Below are 17,551 nucleotides of genomic sequence, written 5' to 3'. Positions count from 1 at the left end.
CCTGATTCATAGTTTAAATGCTAGATTAGAAATGCCATAGTACAGATACTAAAAAGAGATCAAGGCTTTGAGAACATTTAAGAAGGATCATCGATTTTACAGATCAATTTCAAAAGAAGTAGATGTATGTTTTTTTCAATAAAAGACGTACATCTGCTGTTCAACACTTCTATATCATCAGTTCATCACTACAACACTCACAAAACATAGGATAACAGCTTGGTCAAGATCCATGTGTACAAAACAGAAAAGAAAGCACCAGCTGGAATTGTCACTGCCCAAGAAAGCACAATTTCCCTCACAGTTTCTGCTCTAACACTGTTAAGCCCCCTTGCAAATCCGACCCCCATTACTGCACCCACCAAAGTATGAGTTGCAGAGATGGGTAGTCCCAGCTTAGACGCAAACAGAACCACAGAGGCTGCAGCAAACTCAGCTGCAAATCCTCTAGTCGGTGTCAGTTCTGTGATCTTCTTCCCAATTGTTGCTATAACCCTATATCCCCACATTGTAAGACCAGCTACGATTCCAAAACCTCCCCACGCTAGAACATCGGTTGGAATAACAATGTCAGCTCCAGCAGCACCACCTTGCAGGATAGATAATGCAGCAGCCAAAGGACCTATTGCATTGGAGACGTCATTGCCACCATGAGCAAATGACATGAAGCAGGCTGAGAGTATCTGCATGTATCCAAACACCCCGTATACTATTTTCAGCTGAGTACCAGTTGGACCTGCAATATCAGAGAGAAACCCGATATCTTTGTGGACATCTGTTGATTCTGTGTGCGATGAGGATTTCGACTTGAGAAGGAGATCACCGAGCTGCCCTTGAATAACTCTGGACACAAGTAGAGCACCGGCAGCTCCACAGCCTAGAGCCTTTGCCACTGCCAACGGCAAGCTTGATCCAAGGGGAAACGCTGCAAATGAGATTGCAGTTACACCCACAAGCACAGCAATCGGTGCTGCCGCAGCTGCAGCTTGTCCGGGATTTGGAGCACTATAGACAAACTGAAAACACATTGGAAAAAGTAAGAAGGGTTGTACGAACTAAGAATCTAGAAGTACAAAATGTCTTTCACTCTTAGCTTACATGTGGAATTTTTCCTTGTAAGGACCATTGATTAGCAGGTAATAAGTTAAGTTGTTTATGTTATCATAAGCCAACGGCATAACGAAATATGATTTTAGGGCAGTAGACCATTTGAGACTGTCATCTCCAAGGAAGGAGAACATACCCTACGGATGCATTTGTAGACGGTGAAGGAGACCAGTGCTCCCATGAATGGTGAGATAACCCATGAAGAAATCACTCTTGCCAGTGAGCTCCAGAATACGGCACCTGCTCCACCATAGACCAATCCAAATCCAACCATTGATCCTACTATACAGTGTGTTGTTGACACAGGCCAGCCATAGTATGATGCAACCTGACTAGCAGAAAACAATTATTCATGGATTGCAAAGCAAGAATCAAAGAAACAACATGTAAATTGATGCAAGCATACTTCTACGGAGATATACATTCAAAATGCATCAAAAAGTAAAAAACCCCCGAGGATTTTCTCTCAGTAATATTCTATTTGCTCACACATATATTAGAAACAAGTGTTCTAAAATGGTTGTAGACTGGATACAGTTTGGCACTTTGGCATTTGTTCTTCACTTCTATCACTCATTATATGGAAATTCTTATTCTATATGAGAGCATCTTCAATATACGATGTGTATCTTCACATATATACATTGATGGTCAGGATTAGAGAAAATAATATAAAAACATGATGGTCAAACATATGAATTGTTATAAACGGTTAAGATTGTGTCGTGTAAATACACGTTGTACATATAATAATTTCTATTTCTATATATGCTATTTCCTTTGGTTGATTAGTTTGACTCATGTATGCCACTTTGGAAAAACCAAACTACTGGACAATTCACATCCAATGTCTTCAAAGATTTAACAAGAGAAATAAATATTCTCCTCAACTTCTTGGCTTCTTGCTGCCAATGCGGATGTGCCTAGCCAACTAGGCCAAAGCAATATTCCTGATATCAGCACGGGGGACCCACTTATCTTTCCCAGATTCTATATATCCATATCCTTCATGATCCATACAAAATTAATCCATTCCTAGCTTTCTACAATCTCATTCTTCCTAGTATAAACTGTTAAGAAATGTACTATGTGTCTATGTCCGATCCACTGAGTAATCTTGTAATTATACATGTCATTGTGTACTGTTAATTTGCATTTCCATGCAGAATGGTAATTCAGTATGTTAATGCTGACGTGAAATTTCTAAGAAGAACAAGAACGAAATTTACTGGGATAATTTGATAACTGAGCTAAATAGAAAACAGAGGAAGGAAGAAGCAATATATTACCTGCAACCAAGTACCAGCAGCAGCAAGAGAAGAAAGCAAGCCAGCAAAAAGCAGAGAATCTTTCCCCTGAAACACATTCGCCACCAGAATCCCTTTCTGCATTGTACTCGTCACATGAGTCCCCATCAGAAACGCCCCCGAGAATTCCAACACCGCGGCGGTCACCACGGCCTGCCGGAGAGTCAACGCCCCCGAGCCGACCGAAGTCCCCATGGCATTCGCCACGTCATTGGCTCCAATATTCCAAGCCATGTAGAACCCGAACAGTAGGGTTGCGTAAGACAACAGCTTGGTCTTCAAGGGCAGGCCTTGTCCTAAGGACTTCATGAAGTAGGGAAGAGAAAGGGCAGCAAATGCTATGCATAAGGAAATGGCCATGGCGGTTCTGGAAGATATGTGGAAGGCCTGAGCCATTCCACGCTCGTCATCATCGGTTTTTGAGGTTTCTTGATTCACTTGAACTTCTTTTTGTTCGTGTTCTTCGCCTTCTGCGAATGAAGATAAGGCAAAAGGGTGTGTAAGTTTGGAGTTATTTAGCCTCAAGATGGGGAAGAAAGAAGACTTGGGTTTGAGGAAGTTTGTTTCCTTTTTGGGAAAGTACTGGGATTCACAAAGTCTGTGTTTTGGGAGGTAGAGATGAGAGCTGTGGAGAAGCAATGCTTGGTTTCTTGAAGATGATAAGCAGTAAGAGGGAATCATGGTTAGGTGAAGAAAGTGAGCTAGGGTGAGTAACAGGGACAGAGTGAAGAAGAATCACTAGGGGATTATTCAGGTGGATTCTTGGCCATGGAATATGGAGAAGAAGGGGAGGAGATGGTAGGTGGTGGTGGTAGAGCAAAGGAGGAGGAGTGTGCATTTTGGAATTGGATATATGAATTTTTTTTTCTTTTTTTTGGTGGAAAGAAAGGGAGATGGGGAATGGATTTGGCTACTTGTTTTGGTTCGATTTAGAACGAGTGGTGCTTGTACTTCAAGAGAGACTTCTCAGTGGTGATCACCACTCGTGTATTTCCCTGGTCAATACTGAAAAAATATATGAAATTTTGAAGAAAAAAAATTGAGGAAGAAGAATCTAACACCATTATCCATATGGAAAGGCTAGGTAGAGTGATGGGTCGGGTCCAACTTTGGTCTATTTGCAAGGAGGATGTTAAATTTAATGCTGTAGAACAAATACTGGGGATTTAAGCTTTGGACAAACTAGAGGCAAAAGAATCTCCAAGCTAGGCTCTTCTTCTTCTAACCAAAACAAACCTCTAGGGCTCAAACAGAAAGAAATTTCTCTTTTGAGGGAATAACTGAGCTTCAAAAGCATGAAGGGACGAGAACAGAAGCGCGCATCAGCCCAGTTTGAAAAGTCCAGTATATGCTTGAGGAGGAAAGCAAACTGGGAATACGTATTTTGGTTTGGTTTTGCATTCAAACTAGAGATCGATTGAACCAACCATATGTAGCAGTTTTTTCGTTTGTTGGCCCAGTAGCATCATCAAGACGTACCAAAATGTGCAAGTACATAGTATAATTTTAATCATTCACATGTGGAGATCTCCATGCATTTGTATTTATGTAATCTAATTTTAAGTTCTAAATGATCCATATTGTATCCTGCATCAAAACGTCGCGCAAGACTGTCCGTATTTATGTATTATATTTGTTTTATTTAGTTTATGTTCTACTCATATCTTGAAACTTTTTGAATATGACTTTGAGTGATTTGTTTCTAAACCTGCCATGATTTTGTTTGTGTGTCTTTTTGTCTTTTGGCATGCATAACAACAAAAATATCAAACAAACCTAAAGCCTAGCAGCCCAAAAAAGCTCATATCTTCTAACCGCCGGAGAAGACTCGTCACCGAGTTCTGACGGTAGCGAGTGTGGATAGAGAACCAGTTCTGGTCTACAATGTGAGGATACTGACAAACAGTAATGGGCTTATCTTATTTTATACTTGCATTATTGTATGTGTGCACTTTCCAAATCAACCTTCTCAACAATGAAAATGCATTCGACAAAAATTCCAAATTGACCCAACATTTGATAGGTGGGAGTTTAACGCCATCACACAATTTCTTAACGTTTGATGCATAGTCTATCAATGAAAATCTTAGAGGGGTGTATTGTATATGGAATTAGTGGAAGTTTTAAAGAAGTCTATGGAATTTGAAAGTTTAGGTGTATTCAATACAGACTTTTAAAAATCTATCAAAGTCTGGGTGTATTCAACTAGATTTTAAAAAATCATTATGAATTCCACCAAAGTTCAGAGGTATTCAATTAAGACTTTTTAAAATGAATAGAAGTTCAGATGTATTCAAAATATCATTCATACTTATGGAATTAATAACTCATGGATAATTATGGACTTTGTAGTGTAAATTACACACACCAAACTCCAATATTTTTTCATCCACTAGAGCAAAGATTTAGAAAAGTCTACGATAGACTTTCTCTTTACATGTGAATAGGTTGATCCCACAATACATCATCTTTTTTTTCTTTTTTATAATATTTTGTGCTATCAATGTTCTATTCTACCTATTCTTTTCAATGTTTTTTGAATGTTAATATTTTGTTGTATTTCAATTGTAATGCTTGGAACCCTCGATAACCTAAATGTTATATACTAACTCTTGATATTAGAACCACATGATCATATATTATTATATTAGAGTACATGAATTAAACTGTGAACATCTAATGTCCCACTTTAGAATATGTGTCTTTAGTTAACGTACAAGTATGCGTGTTGTTAAGTTAATATAGTTTTTTTTTGTTACTTATGTTTATGTATTTCAATCAAATATTACAACGGTATGTATCGAAATTAGATAGATGAGCACTAAACTTATAATCGGTGTTATTATGTGTTTGTCATTGCATCTTTATTTTTATTTTTCCTTTTATGTAACTCTGTAAGTATTAAGAAATCTACATAAGTCATTCATATGAAATCTGTAGATTTCAGAAATCAGTTAAAGTCTGTGATTAAAAATCGATGGTTTTAAGAAATCAGTGAAAGTCTATAAACTTTTCAAAGAGTCTATAGACTTTTTAAAAAGTCAATTGATTAAAATTAGTCTGTATGAATCCAATTACAATACACCCCCCTTAAAAGAAAAGTGCAACACACTCAATTATCGTGGGCCAGATCCTTGGATAATTGGGCCGCACGAACAAGACATGCAGACCAAGCCCGTACGAGCAATTCACTTTAGGATCCATCATCTTTTATCACGTAGGGCCTGGTAAAGCCAGCAACCTGTGTTAGGTGAAATTTAACAGCACGACCGACATATGAAGAGAGAGATATTTCAGAGTTCAAAAGCTTCTGTTGCAAAATATCTGAATCGACTTCTCTTTGTTGTTCCAGAAATATCTGAATCGACTTTTGTTCTTATGCATTAATTAGCTTAACGTATAGACTAAGTAACACTCTAACACTAGCTCCCAAGTCTCCATTCACTTTCTAGGTCCCCTATGATTGACTTCTTAAGCATATGCGTAACATACAACCACTACAACAATATGGGCAAATGCCACACATCTTGTGTGGAGGTGTTTGGCCTTTAGAGGTGTTACAAATCACCTTATATATAGCAAATGAGGGAATAGTGTAGGTATTGGTGGGGTATGAAAGAAAATGTCACATATAAGGTGATTTGCAACTGACCTTTGCCCTATACTGTTGTAGTGAACTGAATTAAAATGAGAAAACCTTGAGTTTAGGTGGATGCATTGGTAAATATCGGTCATTATCTCTCTGCAACGGCTAAGTGTAGGTGGTGGTGGTATGGTAGTCCCTTGCATGGATCCAGTTGCGGTAAATTAATCCAAACTTGAATCGATTTCGAACCGTTCGGATCCGATTTTCTTAAGCTTTTGTATCTAGAAATGCGTTTTCGAGTTTTCAATTTTGAACAGTTCGGATCCGGTTTTTCTAAACTTTTGTATCTAGATATGCGTTTTCGAGTTTCTATTGCATATTAGTTTTTTTTTTTCTTTTAAAGTAGAAAACAATTTCAAATTAGCATATATATTACACGATCAGAGCATATCTCGACTCTTGAGGCTCTAGCAACAGCCATTACCATTTCATGAAAACCAATGGTTTGTTTGGAGTGATGTATCTAGGTCAAAAAAGTCGGGCATCCAATACAAACCTATATATATAGATCGATGGATCAGTTTCCTTGATTTAATTTGGACGGTTTTGGATGTTCATGGTATGCAATGTCATCTACCCTTTTGCCCTTTTCGCTTTTTCCTTTTCGTTTCTCTTGCTCTCTGGAAATCACTTTGATTCCTCGTCAAGATAGACCCTTCATTTCATCGGAAAAAGCTGTGGGGACGATGCCCGGATTTGGTCTCACCGTCAAGTTGATTTTTCATGTTCGATCGACTAACTACTTATCGTTGTTTTAGTGACCGACTTGATCCAATGTTTCATGAACTTTTCGAAACCTAATCGACCACTTTGAAAGCTGGAGAATATAGCATTTTCAAGTACAGATTTTGGTATAAAATCTTATTCACTTCACTCTCACCAATTTTCAATGCTTTGGTGAGATGAGAGACGAATATAACTTTGGAATATTAATTATACTTCCCTTCTTCACATTGCCCTCCACATAGAGAATATATATGCGATATTTCAATACATGCAATGCAATGCGTAATTTCACATATGTTTTCTTTACATAATATGATATATGGTACCCCGACTCAAAAAGAATTACGATGTATTGCAACTATGTATGCTAGCTTCGAAGCATATAGAATTTTCGAGCACACATTTAGTAAATTTTTGTAGGCACCAAAGTGTAAATGAACCGAACAATTAATATACAATCTCAGTCTTATATATGATCTAGCTATCCACGTGACCTTATCACATGTATATATGCGAACGCCGTTAACAACACTGAAACCCAAAAAACTAGTCCAAATGTTTCAAACACATGAGGTGAGGACCCGATGTCGAAGATAATGTTATCTTATTATGAGCGTTTAATCTAATCGGATCAAAATTGAAAAGGCTAGAGGATGAAATTGAGGGTTTCAATGGAAAAGGCCAAAGGATGGAATTGGTTTCAACATATAGAACTTTCGACCACTATCCCCTAGCGCATTTCAACTTTGCATTGCAACACAATGAATGTCTGACCACTTTAATAGCTTCACAATTCGAACCTCAAATGGAGAGTATGTACATCCAACTGGACAAAAACTATTGAGCCACTATTTAACATTTCACACTCTATACCCGCGATACTCGCATGTCGAAAACGTTTTCAGTAGATAGTTTTTTTTTTTCTCATTTGTTAACTTTTTTTTTTTTTTTCATTTTATGAAGTTAGTGGGTAGTGGGGACTGAGAAGTTTCTTGGCAGTTATAACGAAACCCGTTGCAGTTATCTCTTTCCCACTTTTGTCTTCTCAGTTATCTCATTTTTTATCTAGCTTACTTTTTTATTTTGTTTTTTTTTAATCTTTTTACCATAATAACCTTTGTGTTTGGTTGTAAGGATAATGTGATAGCTGGGCAAAATTGACAGTTCACATTTTGATGAATTTGTTAAACGCCCGGCTTTATTGTAGTAGAGATTTCACACTTTATCTTAACATGTATTTGAGCTACACCAATGCAGTAGAAAGACAATTTATATATGCTAATTAACATCCATTAGTGAATCCATTATTTCCCTTCCAATAGCTTTCGAGTATTTCTGCATCAGTTTCCTTCATATTGAAAATTCTCAACCTTCAATTCACTGCCCGATAACAACTATATATTCCTTCCGCCGCTTCACGACGGAAGAGCTCCAGGTCCACCCCTACCCCAGCCCCATCACTTAATTTACCAATTCCCACATAATTGGGAGCACGCCAAACCAAACTAAATCAAATCACACACATAACTACGTGGCTGATACGTGTATGATACACATGCTAGACGCATGCTGAGCTTCACATGAGTAATTATTCTCTGTACCCGGAACACCACGTGACACTGTCAGGTGTTGTACCCGGCCAATCATATAACTCAGATTCATGTGGGGACCAGCATAGGGTGGAAAAAAAAAAAAAGTAATTAAATACACCAATTCTTTTTTTTTTTTTTTTAACTTTTTATTAATAATTCACACACCCTACATACGTCAATGAGGTTTGAACCAATGACCTCAAAGTTGTCAGTTAAACACCTTAACCAACCAAGCCACGGACACCAATCAGAAATAAGGATAAAACACGTGGACTAATGAGATTAAATAGGAACATAAAATAGGTGGTATTCCGAGTACAAATAATAATTTTCCCACATTCCAATCTGCCGTGGCCATAGAAACCGATTCCGATATCGGCTAGGGTTCCATAAACATGGTCCTGACCCAACAGGTCGGTAACAATCTTGTCTAATCATCGATCAGGTATACAGAGGTTACCAAATATTTAGGTATCTGTGTACGTGATTATGTGTGAGCCACAAAACTGGAAGAGATTCAAGATAGCTTGAGGCCGAGAGCTTCCTTGCCACCTGGTGTAGCGGTGGCGACACGAGTGACTCACGACACGCTTTTGAAATCGGAACAAGACGACAGCCCACCATCGCTACCACCCCCAAACCCACTTGGCTGGTTTGCCCTAATTACCAGTCAGCATCGATCGCCGTTTACAGGCGTCCTTTGCGGGACCATGACACATATCAAAAGAGATCGGGAAGCCAACTTCGTCTATAAGAATATCCCGATTGCTAAACATACCGGTGCAACTGTAAAAGTGTTGTTTTAGTTTTTATGGAACAAGGAAGAAGCAGAGAGCCAGAGACATAGAAGATAGTGAGTGCAGCATCCATTAATACTTGTTCTCCGGATGGATAATATTACTAGATGAACAAGGATAGTGGCATGCGTGCGTATCATATATACTATACATTGCATGTAAATCCACATTTTCGAACATGAATTCAATTTGTTTTGCTAATTAAGGATTTTCTTGACATATATCTTTTTTTCTAGTATTTCCATGTCTCGTAATACTAGCTATAGTAAGGTTGTTTTCATTCACACAAATGCTAGCTATATATAGTTTAAAGAAGTACAAAACTCTTAAGCTATTGTCTAAATACCAAATATATAGTAACAAGAATATCTCATTTGTAAGTAAGAGGTTACAATACATATTCGGCATTCGTTAATTACTTGTAGAATTGAAAAACAAAAAACAAAAGATAAATGAAAATAGAATGACTATATACATTATATCCTATTAACATGAAGAGACCCTAAAATAATTAGATTATGCGCGCATCAGATCGGAACAGGCTGCAGATAATGTTCATCCAATGAAAATAGTTTTGAAGCAACTGAGTCGTCGACCCTGATCTCTCCAATTTCTTAATTGGGAGCTGCGGACCTACACCTTAATAGAAGTATTAGAATTCAAGTGGGATGCTGATGTATGATGTATATACATATATGGGAAATGAATAAGCCAAACATAGTAGCAGAGACTAGTAGCTAATGTTTGATTCTCTCTCTCGTAGAGGATAAGGAGATAGAGGTGGGATCGATATGCCCGCGGCACCTTTGTTTTTCAAATGTCATGCAAATTAATTATTCATTATTGGAATTTAATTTGGAGATAGAGGTGCTGAGGATTGTGGGAGATTAAGATTACGATAGAAAGCACAATCGCTTTGGAGGCTAACGTCGTAGGACCCCGTTACATGTTCAAATTGGAGGATAAATGAATGACATAATCGAGCAACAAGACAAGGATGTCCATATAAGCTTTTCCATCGACTTGTCACTTTTCAATGCCACACCCTTAGCCTTTACCATTTTGTGTTACGGTTTCATTATCCATGCTAATCCTTACTTTGTTTTCGGTTTAGGAGTAAAGCTTGTTTAAGAAAAATTCATAACCAGTGTATCGATCTTGATCGTGATCGACTTGGGTTCCTGGGCAATCTCAATTCAAACTAAATGAACCTCAATCAGTTTGGGTAGCTAGAGCAATTCAACTTCCTCTATAATTCTTAATTTGTTGCTAGTTTTCCTTTCCTCTTGTTTTTGGTTTGTAATGGTTCTGTTGTTAGATTGGCCGCATGAACCTTAACACAGAAGCAAGCTTTTGTAAAAAAAAAAAACTGCTCAAATGTGTATTTTTTTAGACGAAAACAAAAATTACAAGAAGGCGCATAATGTCCAAAGAAATTATGTTAGAATGAAGCAAAGTATAACTTCATAAGAAGATATATATAATTATATATATAGGAGCAATATTTTTATGGAGAGGACGTAGCTGCTATATATATCCACTCAAATCTTGACATTTTCATTGGAGGCTATAGGTAGAAGGAGGGACCCAAGTCGAGCAGCATTTTTTCAGTCATGATTTGCTCCAAGAACAGACTTTCGAATAGTGGATCCCATGCTTTACCCTTGCATTAGAGTTTTGCTTCCACGAAAATGACTCTGAACATGGGTATGCTGGGAATGATCATTCTAATTAAGCCAATTGACAATGATGTTATTCCAAAATATCACGAACGGGTTACATCGGAATTGTTAAATTTTGCATATCGAACTAAGAAAATACGTGACTCCGTGAGTCTTTATCAAACAATTATTGCAATGTATATTAAATGTTTTAATTTCCATCTTCATCTTATTGTCATTTTAGTATGCACAAAATCGTAAATACCCCATAATCGTATCGTAAGTACTTCATACGTGTTTATAAGCGGAGAAAGTAATTAACAACATTTTGTTCGTAATCGATCGGAGATGTTACCCAAGACCCGGTATAACCCAAGAGAATCCAAATGCCTAGAATTTTCTTACTATATATGAAATGAATAGTCTTTGTTCAAATGGTATATGCTGCCAAGTTAACAAATTAGTCGACACGAATAAAAATCTTAACACAAATTAAGCAAGAGTAAAGAGATCGAGAAAAGAAGACAGACATATGACACTGTTTGATAATCACCAAATAATTTATTGATGAAGCACCAAAAACATATAAATTTGATGGCCAAGAAAAAATGACCGGGAAAAAGAAAGTTACGTACAGTATGAGGTCGGCTTTTTCTCCACAGGAATAGGAATCTAATCCACGGCCACCTACGTAAGCTGACCAACCCCATTCTCCTTTCACTTTGTCTCTGCCACGTACCACCCCCTCTCTGCAAATCAAAATTCTATAAATGAGGTCCAAAGGGTTCCATACATAGGCTTGAACACACAACTCCAAGTCTAGCCTACAACCTTCTCCTCCCTCCTCCTCTTCTCAAATCCCCACTCCTCCCTCCTTTTCTTTTACTCGAAACCCCTAAAGTTAAAGCCAACATGGTCGGACCTTCAGCTGATCCCACCAAACTCGCTCTCAAATTCCTCTGCAGCTACAGCGGCAAAATCCTCCCCCGTTACCCCGACGGCAAGCTCCGTTATCTCGGCGGCGAAACCCGCGTCCTTGCCGTCCACCGCTCCATTTCCTTCTCTGGTCAGTTCCACCTCCGCTATTCCCTTTTTCGTTTGTTCACACGTAACATGTCAGTGTGTTCACTGTTTAGAAGAGATTATGATCAGTTATCATATCATTGATTTTACGTATATATTCGTGGTAAAACTGAGCTCATGAGGGTTTTTTTGGTCATTTACAGAGCTATTGTTGAAGCTCGGAGAGCTGTGTGGCACAACCGTCGGTCTCCGTTGCCAACTGCCAACCGAAGACCTCGACGCCCTTATCTCCATAAAGTGCGACGAAGACCTCGCCAATCTCATCGAGGAGTACGACAGAGCTGCGGCGGCCGCCACGCCGTTGAAGATCAGGGCCTTCCTTTCGCTCCCCGTCAACAAAACTACGTCGTCTCCTCCGTCTTCCTCGGCCTCTTCCTCGAAATCCTCGTCTTCCAATCACAGTACAACCTGTGCCTCCGGATCCACTCCCAGATTCTCCCTGCCTTTGCCGGCGGAGCGTTGCCTCCGTCAAGTTTCGCATTCGGCGCCGTTTCAGCGAGCTCCAGCTGGGAAAGCTCCTCACTGTGATAATTACCACACTCATAGAAACCCTAGCCGTCTCTATCTCGTCCACAACGGAAACCACTGGCAATAACACACCAAATGCAAGGCAGCGTCAACACCTTGAATCACTGAGACTAGTCGGCCGGTCTAAATCCCATATGCCATTGCCGACATCCAACACCAAAGCCTAAAAAATCCCAAAAAAAAAAAAACAATGAAACAGATCGAGTATATATATTACATGATGTAATCGTTCAGAAGGGTTGCCTATTTTTACCCGTGGCGATTAATGAATTTTCTGTACTACTCCAAGTTCCTCATTTTTTGTGATTTGGTGAGTGCTTTTTATATATCTATGTTCTGGTTCTATCCTCTTCCTTCTGGTCCTCTAATTCCGGCCAGTATTGAACAACGGCGTCGTTTCCCGGTGGTTAGATAGAGTCCGTTAACGACGTTGTTCGTTGTACATTGTAATCTGTGCTGAATGCGTAAGCGTAACAGCCGGTTGTGTCAGATCACCTGTATATATTTGCCACGTAGTTTTGATCTATGTGATGTGTCACCGTTTAACGTACTGTGCCTCTGTAATGTGTCAATGTATTATGGGCGCCGAGCATGCAAACTCTGATCTGATCCTCATCTCTTTCCGGTCTTTCCGTCGGTCTGAGTCCTACAATTTCAGTCTTTGTTGTTTTCTCTATATTTACGTGCTTATCTTGATTAATTTTTTTTAGGTGTAATTCGTTCTTTGGCCTTGTTTGCAGGTTTGTGATGCTAAAACGAAACAAGCAGGAGGATGATAGGGAAGATGAAGATCTAGCTGTCGATTTGAAGCATCTTTCGTAAGTTCTATACTCGAACCTTTTCAGCTTTTCTAGTCTTCAACTAAGTTTTAGTCATTCTCGGATGATCGAGCAAACTATAATATCATTTTGGCTTAGAGTTTTCAGAACTAGCACAAATCATGTGTGCTGTTCATGATGCACCAAAGCATGAGTACTCTATTGTCATACATTGGAACGTTGGCATTTCTAATCTAACTCAATCTAGCTGAGATTGCCTCCAAGTTTATCAAAAAATCAAGATGTTATTCTTAATTTTTTTTTTTTTTTGTAAAGGCAATATTTGTTTATTTTAGTCTATATGTTATCACATATTATGGGCCATGAGGGACCATTACTAACTAGTGATGCATGTACATATGATGGTTGTTTGCTATTTTGACCAGATTCGATCGATCGAGGATATATGGCTGCTGGGGACGATAAGAATTCAAGGTCGAATTACTGGTGCTTTCGATCGTATCAAAACTCGAACATCCTCCCGTATAATTCCAAAAAGCATACCAATTGCAATAGAGAAATTCTTGGAAGCAATTCTGGGACCATTTTGGTATCAAATTATCAATGACGAACAGACAATTGAGGTTCTCATCAATCAGATGAATATAATGCACAAACAAATTAATTGATTAGCACACATGAGATGGGATGGGAGCTAGATCGATCGAAGTGAGCCATAATAAAATGAGGAATATCTGTATTCCATCCCTATAATAATATGTACGACAGCTGGTAATGGTATTGGTGCATGAAGGTGCACGTATATTTAAATCTAATCGAACAAAAAACAAATCAATTTTGATGAACAGAGATGTTTGATAGAGAACCTCGCTCATAGTGATTTTTGAGTCCACTCATGTAGCATTCAAAAAGAGGGTGACGATGAGATTCCCTTGTCCCCTCTTGATTTATTAGTCTACAAATAATATTCATTCAAAGAGTTGAGTGATTTGAGATTTGATTCCAAGTGAAGGAGATATTAAATTTCTGGGTACGTCGTAGATTAATTAATTGAGAGTTGTTTTTTAAGGTTTTGATGCTTCTAGAGTTTGCTAGCGAGCCTCCTACCATGTGTGATCTATTAGCTCGATCGAGTAGAATGATCGAATCATTTGCGAGGAATATGGAAGCTCGGGTATACATATACATGTAACAACTAACAACATTACACGAATCAAGTTTATTCTTGACAAAGATCGAGCAAATTAAAGCGATGGATTATATTTTCGAATCCCACATAGATGTAAGAGCAATATAGATCGAGGAGCTGTATATATGTAGTTAGCTTCCCAGTTTTGAAGAGTAGCTGGATCGCTTCTCTGTGTTTGATGATCGACTATATATGATCGATCATGTTTTGATGCAAGCTAGGTCGCTGGTTGTGTCCCACCTGCTGATTAATGGAGATAAGCAGATAAGGAATCCTGCACTGGTTGCTGAAAGTGACTGGGATAGATTGATCCATGTCTTTCCCGACCCTTCTGTAATGATTATATAATTAAGAAAGAGGTGTCGTCTAACTAATGATCATACATCTAAACAACACAAAATTTTTGAGTGGTAATGTTCATTCACTTTAGAAAGGGGGAAAAAAAACCTCCTAATTACCATGTGTGATCTTCAGCTTTGAGGAATAATAGTCATTTGTGTGAGAAGTGGAATCTGATCGGCTCCACTTCTATATATACCATGGATCGATCGACTTGATTGTAAATTTGGATCTCCTTCATTGCGTGGAGAAATCATAAGTGGTAAAGTGCTAGCTGCATCCCACTAGCTAAATCTGCAGTGTTCTCAATCGATTATGTACCTATTATACCCACATTTGATGCGTATAGGATGTATAGTTAGGTAATAGAAGATAATCAAGTAGGAGAAATGGGTGGCAAGGACTTAAGGCACTTGGGTTGCTGCTGAAAGCCTCAGAGAGTCAGAGTGAAATCTCGATTTACCAATACTTTCCTGTGACCAGGCCACCGGCGGTGATCTATTTCGGGGTGGGTGTTTATTCATTTTTTGCTCATACTCCAACAATTGTTGCTCAACTGGTGTATGTGGAATGGGAATTATTTTTAGAGACCATGGGGGATGGACAGCTTACCTGCAAGAAGGCTCTAGCACTGCTTGATGGACTTCGATTTGCAGCACATGCAGGCTTCTCCAACATTGAAATACCCGAAGCCGAAGGCTAGGAGACACTCTTTCGGTGATTAATCAGGTTTAGGTTTTTCAATTTTGCATCTCCAACCCAAATACAACTTGAGCCAAAATAAGTTTGTTTGTTTGTTTGTTTGTTTTTTTTGTTAAAGGAAAATTTCTATAATAATTAATCCAACGTTATAACTAGCGATTACAGTGGACAAGAACCGAAAAAAGGTTCAACCGTAACCTAATCTAATTTAAAAGCCTCGATACATCCTCATAGTTAACCTCAAGAAGAAACAACCATTTTAAACACTATATACCAAAATTACAGACATATATGCACATGTACGTAACCTCCCAGTTACATTGACAACAAGAACTCACTGACATTAAAATAGTCCTTGGAAACGATTGATATAATAATTATGACACACCCAATGACACGACCCCGACACCAACCTACTAAAATCACAAGTCCTGGCTCAAAGAGGAGGCCTAAACCCTCGCTCAAAAATGAGGAGGGACGACTAAACCAATCTAAAAACAAAAAAACAAAACAAAAAAGAAAAAAGAATAACCCATTGGACCTCGGTCCAACATAGACCCAAGCCCAACAACCCAAAAAAACCACTTGGCACAACCTGACCATGAAGTGTCGCCTCACCACCAAAGTCGAAACACCGTCAAGAGCTAGCTCCACCGCAGCAAAGCAACGCGGTGTCACTGAAGCAAAGCACCACGGCGTCACCACAACAAAGCAACACAACAACTCCCTCCCTTCTAGATATGAACCGAAAACGCATCAACGAGGTCTAAACCTGATTAGATCGATCCGGTCAGACCTACACTAATACGTCCTCACCGCCACTCCAACCTCGCATCACTGCATCTCCCGACGACTATACTTCCATGCCGAAACAGTTTGCTCTGCACCCAATCATGCCAACAACGTCTGAACCGCTGTTACCATCAACCTAACTCCCTGCTTCCACTGCCAACCTATGCAACAAGACCACGAGATGGCTGCCCTCAAATCATGTCCGACGACGTCGCTATCAGACGCGCCGTCGGACGGAAGGTTTGCAAAAGTTTTGAAACCCTAGAGAAGGGACTCTTGTTTTTGCAGAGTAGATTAACGTATGGTGTTTGGTTGAGCCAAAATAGATTTAAACCTAAAAAAGATCTTATTTTGACCCAACTTTATAGAAGGAATCCTAAATTTCACATTCATCAATTGAGGAGTTCTCACATGATTTGGTTTAGGTTTTGAGTCTTTTGGCAATAAGGGTTGGAGATGCAAAACCCATATAAAAAAAATAGGTTTGGGTGAGTCAAATTTTAAATTTAGGTATAGATTATAGGACAATTGTTGGAGATGTCTCAAGTCTTTAATTTAGTCTTTTCCTAATTGAAGGAACTGCTTTGTGAGATGGGAAGACAATTAAGTTGCCCACCGTTTTGCAAAGGATGCTTTAAAACGTAGTCAATCGTTACTTTGTTTAAAGTTGCGTTGATGTGGCTACATCAGTATGTCAGTACGAACTTTAAGTGTAAGGTGCTAGTTGGGTAATGATCTTTAAAAAAAATCACCACAGTAGTGTTTTTTTGAAGACCGGTAAGTGACAAGTTATCGTAACCACTATCTTTAGATAAAAACAAACTTAAACCATATTCTCTATTTTACAATCGGTGAGTTATAAGTCGTTAGAGAACCCTTAGATAGCCTAATTAATATTACAAATAATGAGTTCAAATCTCATTGACGTATGCACGAATGAGGTGGTTTAAGATATTTCAATAAATTTTTTTTAAAGAGGTAGGTTAAAAATTTTAAATAATTTTATAAAAGAAATTCTCGATTTTATAGATATCATGAATTCATGGTTACTCCTTAAACCCTTCTTCAAAATTTCACGGATTGTTACAGGTATAAAGGTCGATGTAAGCAAGGAAGAAAAAATCGATATTTTCGGTGATATCGCCGAAAATTTCATTTTTATCACCAGACACCAGGCAAAATATCTTTCTCTTCCCAAAATTTTTCGTCTGAAATTTTCGATATTTTCCCGAAACTTTGAAATCTCACCGCGTTTCCCACTGAAATCAAGTTTTCTACTTTCCCGCCCAAACCTCCCCCATGT

At 38.6% G+C, this 17,551-nt stretch overlaps 2 protein-coding genes across 2 annotated transcripts; one reads left to right on the top strand and one right to left on the bottom strand.

Annotated features, from left to right (window-relative positions):
• Positions 1-46: 46 nt before the first annotated feature.
• LOC101302519 (inorganic phosphate transporter 2-1, chloroplastic-like) lies at positions 47-3,219 on the bottom strand. The gene is made up of 3 exons (XM_004309931.1): positions 2,397-3,219; positions 1,244-1,435; positions 47-1,016 (listed from the first exon to the last, which is right to left on the bottom strand). Exons 1-3 carry the CDS (start codon positions 3,093-3,095, stop codon positions 198-200), a joined length of 1,710 nt encoding a protein of 569 aa, XP_004309979.1. The 5' UTR covers positions 3,096-3,219; the 3' UTR covers positions 47-197.
• An 8,373-nt stretch (positions 3,220-11,592) lies between these two features.
• LOC101302228 lies at positions 11,593-12,771 on the top strand. The gene is made up of 2 exons (XM_004309930.1): positions 11,593-11,902; positions 12,063-12,771. The coding sequence occupies exons 1-2, from the start codon at positions 11,749-11,751 to the stop codon at positions 12,512-12,514; spliced, it is 606 nt and encodes a 201-aa protein (XP_004309978.1). The 5' UTR covers positions 11,593-11,748; the 3' UTR covers positions 12,515-12,771.
• Positions 12,772-17,551: the final 4,780 nt, after the last annotated feature.

Source organism: Fragaria vesca, unplaced genomic scaffold (genome assembly GCF_000184155.1).
Source record: "Fragaria vesca subsp. vesca unplaced genomic scaffold, FraVesHawaii_1.0 scf0513160_u, whole genome shotgun sequence".
Taxonomy (NCBI): domain Eukaryota; kingdom Viridiplantae; phylum Streptophyta; class Magnoliopsida; order Rosales; family Rosaceae; genus Fragaria; species Fragaria vesca.
The sequence above is the reverse complement of the archived record's forward strand: the minus strand, read 5'-3'. Positions and strand labels throughout refer to the sequence as shown.